This window comes from Columba livia, chromosome 9 (genome assembly GCF_036013475.1).
Source record: "Columba livia isolate bColLiv1 breed racing homer chromosome 9, bColLiv1.pat.W.v2, whole genome shotgun sequence".
Classification (NCBI taxonomy): Eukaryota; Metazoa; Chordata; class Aves; order Columbiformes; family Columbidae; genus Columba; species Columba livia.
In genome coordinates, this window is record NC_088610.1 from 25,505,330 (window position 1) to 25,518,866 (window position 13,537).

General features: G+C 37.0%; 1 protein-coding gene across 3 annotated transcripts in view; it reads right to left on the reverse strand.

Annotated features, from left to right (window-relative positions):
* Positions 1-2,785: 2,785 nt before the first annotated feature.
* Positions 2,786-13,537, reverse strand: part of CAB39 (calcium binding protein 39) — a 41,005-nt gene continuing 30,253 nt past the window's right edge. For all 3 annotated transcript variants that reach the window (XM_065074342.1, XM_065074343.1, XM_065074344.1), the window contains exons 4-9: positions 12,141-12,259; positions 8,771-8,939; positions 7,984-8,043; positions 7,232-7,297; positions 6,221-6,364; positions 2,786-5,381 (exon numbers count right to left, since the gene is read on the reverse strand). In XM_065074342.1, coding sequence (XP_064930414.1) covers positions 5,193-5,381; positions 6,221-6,364; positions 7,232-7,297; positions 7,984-8,043; positions 8,771-8,939; positions 12,141-12,259 — 747 coding nt within the window. In that variant the 3' untranslated portion in view covers positions 2,786-5,192. The remainder of the gene's footprint in view (positions 5,382-6,220; positions 6,365-7,231; positions 7,298-7,983; positions 8,044-8,770; positions 8,940-12,140; positions 12,260-13,537) is intronic.

Genomic DNA, 13,537 nt, shown 5'->3' on the forward strand with positions numbered 1-13,537 from the left:
TCTGCACCTTTTAGTCTCTCCAGACTGTATTTCTCAACCTGTCTAGATGCCTAGAAGCCTGCAATACAGCCTGATTTCTCTTAGTCACACATTTTCTTTTAATTCCATATAATCTGTACAGTCTGTTAAAGAGCTGAGGCCAAAAATTCAGCTTGCTCACACCTCAGTTGCTTAAACACTGTACTACACGTATTGCATGCCTATTATGTGCCCCAAACTACAGTTATGAATGCTTACTTATTAATGTTAGAATACACAGTAGTCTTAAACTTGCCAAAACAGCCCCCCCACCCCAATCTATGAAGCTTCTACTCTTGTTTTTGTTCAAATTAAACACAAACTTAATCCTCTCCTGTCTCTAAATAGCACTGAGCAATACTACATTTAGTTCAACATCTGTTCCAACAGTAGAACCTTGTTAAGCAACACTCACAGTTTTATCCCCCGCGTTCCCTCACGGGGGATGTGAGGTGCTCCCAAAGCTGCTGCAAGAGGAAGAGGAGAGAACTGTAACGGGATCCTCCACGACAGCTCAGTACAAGGCACTTGCTGGGGACGAAATACAAGAACATCTACTGTTGATTTAATTTTAGGGAAGAGCAGACAACTCCAGTCATAACCATTTATCTTAAATAGTACATGCATAGCTGTTCCAATAGATATAAAAAGCAGCATACACATTTATCGAACAGATCCACCCCTCCCTTGATATCTAAAGTATATTTTTATAGTACAGCGTATTCTTTACCGTCCTTCCCTCCAAACACGCCCTCTTGATCAGTTCTTTGGTTTTACCATTATTGGGAACACATAAGGCAGTTTGGCAGAGTCACCTCCAGATGTGCAACGCTCTCCCACACTGGATGCCATGGGGAGCACTGGAGTTACACTCAGCCCCACCACAGCCCAACTGGAAGACTCTTCTGCAATAGATGGTGAGGAAACCTTTAGCATGAAGGGTCTGCTTCTGAAAAGTGACAGAGAAACATTTCCGGCCAGTGCATTTTTGAGCAAGAAAACAAAGTATCCTTACTTTTGTTGTGTAAACCAGAATCTGCAGTATGAGCCCAGTAAAAACAGCTTGTATTTATATTTTGTTGGGAATACAACACACTTATCAAAAACCTAATTGTATGTTGGCTGCATAACTCAGGATTTTATGGTAGTGTTTTTTTTAAATAGAGATAAGTCAGCAGATATCTTTAAGTTGGAAGCAGGCTTTTTCTTTCACAAAATAAACAATTTTCATCAAAGAGTTCAATACAAGGAAGTGTCGCTTTCCTCCTCCTTGTAAGTTCTTTCCATATTTTGATTTTTTTTTTCTGTTACTTTGACCTGCCTCCAGTCGGATGTGATAAACTGGATGAACCCAAATATACTTGTAAACACAGATTACATACACTAGAAACAACTCTTCACAAGTTCATTGTGCTCAGCTTAAGTTGAACACTGACTTAAAGAGATAACATGCAAAAGAAGGGTTATTTCCTCATTATGATACTAACCATCAATTTGAATTACAATATGCTGAAAAGCTAAAAGAAACAACACTAAAAACAGCCTCACAAAGGCTAAAACTTTCATAGAAAGGAGTACAGATGGATAAGAAATAACCAAAATGATGACAGAAAATAGGGTACTGCACCCAATGAGATGGCATCAGCTCAAGTGGATATCCATGTAAGGGAAAGCAATATGGACAGGAAAACTATTCAACAACGCAGCCAGCAAATATCTAGAATGAAGGGGAAGGAAGGGGCAGCAGCAAAAGAGAAACGGCTGAAGCTGGCTGTTTGGCATGACTTGGCAGGCCACAAACAAAAGCAAACTTACCCACAGCAGCTTTGTCCACAACCTGCTCCCCGAGCTCGAGTGCAACTCCCGCTGTGGGTCCTGGGAGGCAGGTCCCGCTGAGCACCCTGTGGGAAAACACGTTTCGAGAGGTCAGTGCAGCATCTCCCCACGCTGCCCATGCCTCGGCTCAGCTCATCCAAACACCCCATCAACTACATGACTTGACCACTCCTCCTTTTTAATTAAAATCTGCAATTTGTTTGACTACGAGCATCAATTGCTCCCTTCCCTGGTAACCCGTGGTCTTACTGACAGTGAGTGAGAATGCTACTAACATTATATACAGAGGCTTAAACAGGTGTAGCCTCTACTGGGGCTAGAAAAGACTAAATATTTTTGCCTGCAAGTGTGTTCCTGGCAGGAAAGCAGATTTTTCAGTAATTTTGCTAAACAAAATAATCAGAAGAATCTGCATCAAAAACTCCCAAATGTTTGGATTTTTTTTCCATTTTGTTTTGGTTTTCTAAATGCAACACACTCTCGGTGTTTGCCACATCGAATAGTTTGGGATGTTACCCATGACAAACTGAGGCAGTCAGTTTCAAAGGCAAAAAGGCCACAGGACTTCCTAAAGAAAGAGTTACCAATCGCACACACTGTCGGCTCCTGAAATTAGAGAAGGGAAGGGTCAACAATGACCTATCAGGTCTCCTCTCTTCGCCCCCAGTCATGCAAAAAAGGAACTGAATCAGCAAATAATGCCACAAATAGGCAACAGGGGCTACCAACAATTAATTAAAACTGATTACATCTCTAATACGGCACATTGTCTTAATTCCTTAAAAATGTTTTTTGTAAGCCAGAGTTTTTAATGATTTAAAATTATTTCACATTTGAAAGTGAGAAAGCTGAACCCCCCCTAAGGCGATAAAGAGAACAGACACATCCACCAGAAACTCACCCTCTCCAGTAACACAGTAAAGAACACACATTTTTCTTCAAAATTTTATTTCAATTTAAATTATGGGGCCAGCCAGATTTTTTGGATAAGAAACACATTTTCCTCAGGAGAAATGAAATGCTACCACGGAAGTAGAATTACAATTGTATACATCTCATTTAAAAAAAAAAAAAATAAAATAAAAAGGCAAAACCAAAACCTGCTCACATTTAAATAACTTTTAGTAATACCCTTAAGCCTTCAAGCAGATAAGAAACCACTTCCAGAACAATAGTTTTTTAATATGAAGAGCACGTCAAATGAGCTTTAATTTAAACACAACTTCTTTTCGAAAGCCAACATTCAAATGTTTTCACATATTAAAAAAGTCACCACAGCCATTGTTTCCAAGGCCTAATAGAGAATAACCTCTATCCCAGTCCAAATGTTTTCACTTCTTGACATATAGAAATCTTTAGCATGTCTACACTTTTCTAAAGAGGAAGCCTTATATGTTATGGTGAGTAACTTGGCAAATAATATTTTCCTCCACTGAGCTATGATAAACCAAAATATAATAGACTGTTAGTACTGAACTCTAATATCACCTCATGGCCAATTCTGCCTGCCTGTGTAAATGATCCTCGGTCAGGGTAAGCTATTTCTTTTCCCATAAGCAAAACTAATTGGTTTGCAAAGGACACATTAAGAACCTTTAAAAGACCAATTCCAAGGTTAAGAGCAACTTTGAAAAACCGAGTGAAAACAGGCAACTTTCTGGCCTGACTTCCCTTGTGAAGGCTTTCAAATCAGCTTAAACGTCACTTAGGAGTTTCGTTTTGCTGGTATTTGCAATATTTTAATTAGGAAGAGGACAGGAAGCAACATTTTCTGTAGCATTCTCAGTCAGTTTCAGCCATGCAGAATTTGAACTTTCAGACTCCAATCTCTAAGTTTGCTTGGTTGTCAGCATTACTATATGATGGATAGATACAATTTTAATAACATCATTTAGCTATACTTAGTAGATTCCTTTTGTACGGTCACAGTAACAAAAACATGGTGCAAAATCAGTTGGGTCTTTTGTTTTTATAAATACTGATAGTTTGCAGCATTAAAGAACAAAATCAACAAAATTTAATCATTTTGTTACCCTAGGACGTCTATGAAGTTGTTTCTTGAAGCTGGAACGAATTAAATCATTCACTTTCACAACTACTTTACTGAGTTATTTACTGTAAGAAATGATGCACTGCAGGCTCCCCAGAAGTTAGAGGAATCAATACTAATTGAGCATAACCTTTGCCATTTGCAGAGCTGGTGAGCACAACGCTAGTTTAATTGAACAAGGCCAATATTATCCAGTAAGAATGTAGTATAAAGGGTTCCAGTTCTCTATTTCAACCTACCCTAATTGATGGCACCCCATCAGATAAGCGAATACAAATAATTCTGTTGTTGTTGGTTTGTTTTCCTTTTAATGCTGCAGTACTTAAGATTGTTAAATCGGCATTTCCATGTGATCCGAAGTATTCCATTACATGTGAGCATTCATTTTGCAAAACTCAATATTAGGTAATAGTTACAGACTAATACAATAACATTCCTCTGCTGTACAAATTAAATCATATTTTAAAGAAATGAGCAGCCTAGGAGTTATATACAAAAGAAACCAGCAAGCACTGTTGAAATGAAATGCAAAATGCCACTGCTAGGTCTACTGTCTGAAATACCTTTGAAGTAAAATTAACAAAACCCCTCAGAACATATTTCCAAGTTTACAAGTCAATTCTCAGAAAAATCAGATCATGTCAAAAAAAAAACCCTTATAAAGCGGTGAAAGGCATATATACATTTTCCTTATCAACCTTGAGATTTCACTCTTTTAAAAGTTGCTAAGTTTCAGTATCGGTTTATTTGCAAGACAACTGTTAATCCCAATAAGATCACATCTTAGATACATTTCCCCTTTGATTACAAATAAAGCACTGCACATTTTTTTTTAAATCAAGGCATATAATCTTATACTATGGTGCCAGGTATGCACAGGTCACGTTGTGCTCATATCTCAAACAAGGTAAGTGCAAACATACAGATTTATTCAGATTTGCAAGCATGCAACCTGTTACTTAACTACATTAATACCTTCTCTCCTAAACCAAACTAGTATCTATATGTTTGCTTTCACGAACCTAGAATCTTTCTTTTCAGGACTCCTAAAACAAGCAGTGTCTTTGAATTCTGAAATGACACAAATATCAAGAAAGTCCACATTGTGCAAGAAAGCAGCAGCTATGTTTTTCAACTTCGACTAAAAAAGAAAAGAGAAGAACAAAAACCGTTCACTGAACAGCAGATTAGCAGTAATGTTCCTCATGAATCAATAAGAGTGCCTGATGCTGAATATCTAACAGCAAATGCTGAATTTGGGTTTAATATTTTAAGGGTTTATTGGAGATTAAGCTTCTTGCTGTGTTGGTCTCTTCAAATCCCTGATCTGTTTAACTAAATAGGTCTTCTCATCATTAAATTGTTCATCCTCGGTCCTGTCATTCTGAAACTTGCTGAGGAACTCAATAAGTTTGGTCTGGTTCTTTAGAAGGATGTCTAATATAGGCTGTGTCTTGTTAGGATTGGCTACAAACACCTGCAAGAAAATAAAAGGCATTTAGCATAACGGTAGGAAACAGAAGGCTAAGTTAAGAAAACAAACCTAGTCGACAAAATAGTGATGACAAAAACTTAGTGTCACATTTTCATCCAGCATCTCTACAGAAAATAATGGAGCAAATGCAAGTTTTAAAATAAAATTACTCCGTTTTTTAAATTGTAAGCCGAACACCAGTACCAAAGTAAATTCAACTTGTGGGAGGTGACGAGCAACAACACCCACTGTAGAAAGCACTGAAGACACCTCACAGTTAAATTCTGTAGCAAATGCTTGGTTTATTATTATACACGGCACCAGATGGGTATATTAATATTCACTGAAAACTTTTATACCTCATATCTCCAAACTCTTAGCTATTTGTCTGCTGCAAAGTCAAAAGTTATATATTGTTATGTGCAAACTACAATTTAGGCTTTGAAATGTAGGTGACTTGACTAAAATACTGGTATCCTTCAAAGATCACACAGTATGACGAAAACACTTTTGAACTCCAAGATGCTTCGTGATTTCACATGAAATCATGCACTCCTCATTATCACACTTCATCTTTGTTAATTCCAACATTTTCTAACACAAATTACACTGAATATCATATGAAAGTTTCTTAAAAATTTTCAAAAGATACAAAGATAGCTATTTGTAAAGATGGATCATAATAATGTCAAACATTAGCAGTCTATTTAACCACTCAGCAGACATTAAGATAAGCTTTATTTAGGCTCAGCCAAGTAGTTTACTCAGCTAAACAACTTCTGGTGGGTTTCTTTTGTTTGTTTGTTTGTTTTTTGTTTTATTGTGGGCTTTTTTAAACATACCTTAAACACATGAAAGGCCTCAAACTGAATGTTACGACTCTTGTCTCGTAGAAGGTTCATCATTAGCTTGAGATTTTCAGGTTTACTGATGTACTTTGTCATAATTGTGAAGTTGTGTCTGTCCAATAACAATTCACCAAGAAGCTAAAAGTTGAAAACAAGACTCAATGAAAAACGACTGACATTGGCCGTAAGAAATAACTTTTTCATAAGTGCTTTCAAACACACTGAGGAGCTGACACTGGTCTGTAAATATAGTAACAACAGAACTCAAACGTCCTGAATTTATGAGTGCAGGGTGCGTTTTCTCCTTTTTCTCAACAAGTAGAAAATCACCTTTTGTTTCCCCCCTTGTTATGAACTGAAATTGAAAGAAAAGTCTTTTTCATTCCTTTTTTCCCCCCCCCATGATTTCTGGTTTTTTAATGTATACAGAAGCTATACATCACCAACAAGAATGTGGTATTAAAAACCAACCAACAAAAAAACAAGCAAAACACCCACAACCAAACAAACCACACACACAAAAAAAAGTTAATACTTTAAAAGAAATATTTACACTTCTTTTGCTATCTTCTTTGTCCAGAGAGGAGTAAAAGAAAATTGGCTACAAGTATCACCCTTGCTACAAGTTACGTATTATATTTATATTCAAGTAGGTCAGAAATAGTGAATATAAGATTAGTATTGCTCTAATCGCACCATGCGAATATTTGTTAAACTATTTGAATGCATCCAGATTTGTTGAAGGAAAAAACCCAAACAAAATAAACATATTGCATACAGCCATTTCTGCACAGGCAGAGAAATTACTTGGTGTGTGTTGGACACTAAGTAATGGAAGGACTATACTAGAGAAAAGTAGCTAATCCCAAGTATTAGAACACATGAAAAACTAAATTAAACACTATCGAAGGCAGTTACTGAACTTATTTCAATTACAGTTAACCCATCTTGAAATCAAAGGAATTCTCTAACTTTGCATTTAGGAAGAAAACATATTTGCGTTACCTTAAGTGACTGCCTCTTTGTCACATAATTTTCCGAATGAAGTAACTTCTCATATTCACTGAAGAACTAAACACAGAATAAAGAAGAGGGTTAGGACCTTTCCAAGTGTAATCCACACTCTTCTTCCAAATGATTGTAAGAAACCAGAGGACATGCAAATCTCTAACAAAAATGTAAACAAAATCTGCAATCTCAGTAGGTTCCTGTAAGTCACTACTGTTTAAACATCGTATAGGCTCAAAACAAACAAGCCAACCAAAACAAAACAACCAAAAAAATCACACACACGCACAAACACCAAAAAAACCCCCACACAACTCTTTTAGGAGCCTTCAGTGTTTAGATTGCAATGTCGTTATCTCATTATTTCTTAAACTCTAGTAGTTCCTGGTACTGAACGCTGTCCACTAATCTCAGGAGTCCCCAGCAGGTGGAGGAGGGTTGTCTTGCATTCTTTGGTTGTTACGGGTCAACACGGACAAAAGGAAAATTCAAGGAAAGGGTTCCCTCTAGTGGAAATATCAGATCTAGGTTTCTGCCGCCTTCTCTTGCTTTTACTCCTTTCTTACGTTCAACAATAATGTCTTGAACTGAATTTTACTGCTTGGCAGAAATTAGTGTATGTTCAACTGGTTTAATATTGTACGGAAATTTCAAAAAATGAAGCTTAAACAGGGAATGAAATACACTGATTTCTTCAAATAAGATACAAAGCACTAGAAAATTCTGAATATTAAAGTGCATCTGCTCACCCTATCATAATGTTGTTCCAAAAATTCTGCACTTAGCAACTTGTGTCTTGTAAGCAAATCCTGTAAAAGAGCACAAAACCAGTATTTTCACTAAAATATGTAAACAGTACATATATATTCTCATTAAACAGTAGGTATACACAAGATATTCAGGAGAAAACTATTTCATTAAACCAAGACATTTAGAAGAGTTATCTGGACACTGCTAAAGATGTTGGCATCACTTAGGAAAGGTTTGCGATGCGCCATGTTGATCACACCAGTAAATAGCCTAAGGAAGGCTGTTTATGGATCAAGGCTCTGCTCCGCACACAACTATACACAACCAAGGGTAAGACCAACCATTTACTACTCATTAATGTTATGCTTATAGTCCCATGACTGGATGTTTTAAGAAAACAAGAACTTTCCCCAGACAAAGCATCAGCATCAAATATACTCAAGTTCGCAACAGAATGAAAAGGAGTTTGCTCACTTGAGGAGCTGGAGACACATTGAAAAGCCCCTGGCATGGAATACACATGCATTCAGATAATGCATGATAGTTTAAGTCTTGTTTTCTAGAATAAAAGTGATTTGGAACATAGCATATCTATTTAAAGGAATGTCTTGCATTCTGAGAAATAAGGAAGAACAGTGTCCAGCTTACCTATTTGCATCACACCTTTTTGATTATTTTTTTCCCTTCTCCCAAGGCTTGTTTTGCCCAAGAATGTAACACACATGATGTGGGTTCATACAGCAGAGAACTACAGAAACAATAATTCGAATGTCGTATATCAATTACCTTGAATGTGGCAAATGCATCCGAAGCAATGTCAAATGTTGACATTTCCACGTATCTGAAGAAATCATAGAATTGTTCTGACCACAAGATTATTTTAGCAAGTGGTTCATGCCTGATGCATTCTCTAAGCATTATTCCACAATTTAGAGCAATTTCTGGAGATTCGTACCTGTTAAAATAATAGATAGATAGATAGATAGATATTCTTCATAAATACCTTGACAAGTTAGCACTGCAACACCACACTGCATATTACAGTTTTCAGTGCTATCAAGTAAACAATTCAAAAACTTATTTCTGCATTAAACCACTCTTTTAAATACTACTACAAACTATTGAAATAATCGACAGTTAAATGCCAAATTACAGCCAATACAAATGATTTTCACAAACTGAGTAATGAGAGTAAATAAAAATACTTTGTTCATACTCAAAATCAGTTGGTTTTTTTTCATATTGGTGGGGCTGCAGGTAACTGGAAAAGCAGTAAGTGATTTCTGCCTTCAAAGCTGTTTGCTTAAACATGACGGCAGTTTACATAAAACTATCCATAATATGAGCATGAAGGGTTAATAATACTGGACATAGATTCATGTCTCCTCTTTCACTATGGCATTTTTCAGTGCTACTGGCTACTCTACACATCGCAGGTTTCCAACTTGAAACACTGTCAAGTGTCCTCTGTAAGGACAGTATAGAGCACCTCTTGCACTCCAGCATCGCCTCTGGGGAAGTACCTGCACTGTCTTTACAAGAGACCTTTGGAACACATCTGTCACTCATTTGGTGGACCCAATGAAGCCATCCCTGATGGCTTCATTTAGAAATTGTCGCTACGCTTCCTTGGCAGGCTTTCTTATTCAAACAGTACAGGGTTCTTTCTCCCAGCTGATTTTAGCATGTACCAACAGCAGCTGCCAAAATCTCACAACAGACACATTCAAGAGAAATACACCTTTGTACTTGCTACTAGCTCCTTGTTTTCCCAAGCAAGCCAGTAGCTGGAACCTTGAGGGAGATGGGGCTGCCTTTCCAAACCAACAACTCACCTCAGAACGCTGCAATATAAGGTACCCCAGTCCAGAGGAAAGTTCATTCTGCTGTTACCTACCTCATCCTGGATCAAAGTCTCTTATGTACCTTCCTGAGTCCCACCTAAAGAATCCTTCATCCTATACCATTGGAAGCTAATTTAAATTCACCAGAATCATTCAGGAGCAAAGTATTATTGTGCATACTAAGCACTAACTATATTACCATAAAAAAACATTTTCTTATGAATTAATTTTCATGTTGAATTCTACAATATTTTCCCATTTAATCTGCCATGGAGATTTGAAATCTACTGAACTTTTTGCAACTCACCCCATAGATAAAATTTACAGAAATTTGACTCAGTTGGATACAACACATAAGTCACTAAAACTAACTAAATGCCCATTTCAGACACCCTTACTTATGTTACAACAATTCCTGTCAGAATTATGCTCTCTGAAGAGCGACAACAGAGACTAAAAATTAGGACGAATGTGTTACAGCCCTCATTCAGTCACATACCAACGAGAGCATGCTGAGAAAACAGTTTCATCTCTCTGCACCTCAAATGTCTCTGCCTTCTTTTGTAAATTATTTTGAAGTAGTACTGAATCAATGTTTTCTTTTGTGTTATGCCATGACTAATAATCCTTTTGTCCTGCTAACATTTAAATCTTGCTTCCCTGCAAAATCAGGGCCCAAATGCAGGGGGCAAAATAAAAACCAACAGAGCACTTCTGGCAGACGAGTGTCTATCTTAACACTTGTACAAACTGAAGCAAATATTCCATGCTGCTCCTGGTGCTAAACCTTTGGAATCAGCATGGAACCTAAAGGCGTAAAACTCCTGCTTTCTCCACAGAGGAAGTTTCTTGTATGATCCATTTTCCAGTGGCTTCCACAAATGGCCAAGATGAGGTAAATGTAGAGATGCTACAATAAAATAGCCCAAGGTGCCATGTATGTGGCAGGTTAGTCAGCAGCTCTAATGATTACTATGAACTAGGAGGAGGGAAAAGGAAAAACGCACCAAAGCTTCCCGTTTAAGTGTTAAACATATATTTGATTACCTTCACATCTCAATGCCACCAACATAAACATAGGCAAGTACCTCAGTGAGAAGCGTGGCCTCGTGACACATCCTCTAGCTATCCCAGTAGATGCAGTAAGTACTCAACAACTGCAGTGAGCTTACACAGCAGCTTTGACACAAATTATAAAACCAGCACTTGAAACAGGTGCATATTTAAAATGGTTTATTCATGTCTTATGAACTTTCCTATCCCAAAATAACACACTGGTAGTGTGTTATAACTCCCAGGCAGTTAGCAATAGGACAAGGGGGCATGGGCTTAAACTCTACCAGGGGAAATTTAGGCTGGATATTAGAAAGAAATTCTTTACAGAGAGAGTGGTCAGGCATTGGAATGGCTGCCCAGGGAGGTGGTGGACTCACCGTCCCTAGAGGTTTTTAAACTGAGATTGGACATGGCACTTAGTGCCATGATCTAGTAAACAGACTAGAGTTGGACCAAGGGTTGGACTCGATGATCTCTGAGCTCTTTTCCAACCCAGTCCATTCTGTGATTCTGTAATTTCCAGAACTTTCTTAATTAACATTAGAAAAAATGTGAGCAATTATTTTTAAATGGAGAGCACATTCTCATTTAAAAAAAAAAATAATCTTATTTTAACATGAAAATGTTAACACTTTTCTGCTTTCAGGTTTGAGATTCACAGCTCTACATATAAATCACTTACTCAGTATGGTGTGATTTTCCAATAACCGGCACAGCAGATAATACAAGAATAGAGGAAGAAAAAGCTGTCTGGCATGTACCATATGCCCCAAATCATTCTTTGTTTAGTCAAGTCTGAGTTAGCGCATTTGTATCACTACAGGAATACAAATCACTATGAATAAAGTCTAAGACCAAACTAAGACCAGCAGATAGGACAGAAAACTGGAAATTATAATGGTTAAAGGAAAAAATTGCCTTTAACTCTAGATGAAGGAGTAAGTTTCAAAGGAAATAGTTTAAATAGGATCAAACAGTATTCTCAAAGGAAAACTTCTGCACTACTTCACTAAGAGTATTTTAGGTTACTAACAGTTCTCAATTTTCAGTCATATCTCATGCAAAACTATATTTTTGGTAGTCTATTACTCAAAATTTCCTTTACTTAGAGGCCTCAAGACAAAAAAAATATATAGACAGATAGATAAATTAAGCATACTGCAAAGGAAGAAAAATATTTCAGAACTCCCTGCTTCTCCACGAATTCAAAAACATACTTCATGTAAAAGCATATTTATGTTTCACAGCATACATACCCTTTTAATAGCATGAACAATATATTCTGTTGAGTGCAGATGTATTCAACTGTGGGAGTTCTTGTACCAATTTGCCTTCTGAGAATGTTGTTGAAAATTTGCGCAACGTCTTTTTTGCCCTGTCAAAAACATTAGCAGTTAAACACATAATATTCAAGTCCGCTAGGCAAGTAACAAACATTATCATCATCTCATACATTCATACCGTGAGAGCTCTGTATTCACTCAGTCTCCGTACTCTGATCTTAATCAGATCAAATATTCTGTTTCTTTACACCCGTTTCAAATATGTCAAAGCACTCAAAACATTACATCATGTGGCAAGCAGATCAAGGGTAATTGACATTAAGAAGTAAAGTCAGTTGATGTTTCATCAGATACGTCTATGTAGCATCAATCTCCTGGGCTTGTTTTATACTTGTTTTTGTTAATCACGTACCAGTTTTTAACCATGCTCTTGCCTAAAGCGTTTCTTCAACACTCCATTATCCTCTCCGCTGGACCAGGAACATGTCATGCCACCAATAAGAGTGTGCAGAGCATTTCTGACTGTAGTGATAACATCAAACTTAAAACTACAACTTATGGAAGTTAAATAAATAAATAAAACATACAAAGATACATCTCCCACTGACCTAAAATGCAAATCTCACAGTTTTCACTGGACAAAAGAAGCATAAATAAGACCAGGATGGAATTCAGTACAGACTACACAAAAGAAAGTGCACAAGGATAGCACCAGACAGTATAATAAGGAGCTGGCAATGTTCTCTTTGTTGAATATATATACATCTCCTATTTATTTCTTCTGTCAGAGCACAGCTAAAGATGACAAACTGATACAGACATCTAACAAAAAGCTGATTATAAATATAAGGACTTTTCATTGTCATTCACATGCACAGTTTAAAAGACAGATTTCTGCAATTAACCTTCTATTTTGGATTGCCATAAAGACAACTTCAGAACTATTTGCTAGCAGATCTAATCCAGAGTAAGCCTAGGCAAACGTGCACGAAGCCCAGACTTACAAATAAAGGCCTATTAAGTAACTCCACCTGAAGGTTCCCTGAATGCTATACACAAAAAACATACGTGGATAACATTTCTTGACAACCTCTAGCTGTACTATAAATGTCCTGAGTAACATCAATAAGCTTTTGAGTAAAATGCAAAGCATGTTAGGAAAAATTTTAAAAACAACAGAAAAAAGTCAAGAAGATTGCATAAGAAAAAAAAAAAACGAATGTTTTTAAAAATGTAGGAGGACTGGAGTGCTACAAATGGCAGGTTTGTGAATTACCATGGACAGTTTTGTTAGAGCGTTGTTTTCAGGAAATAAGAGTTTGTTTGTAAACGCTTGTTTTCTCAATTACAATTCCATTGAAAGCCAGCCC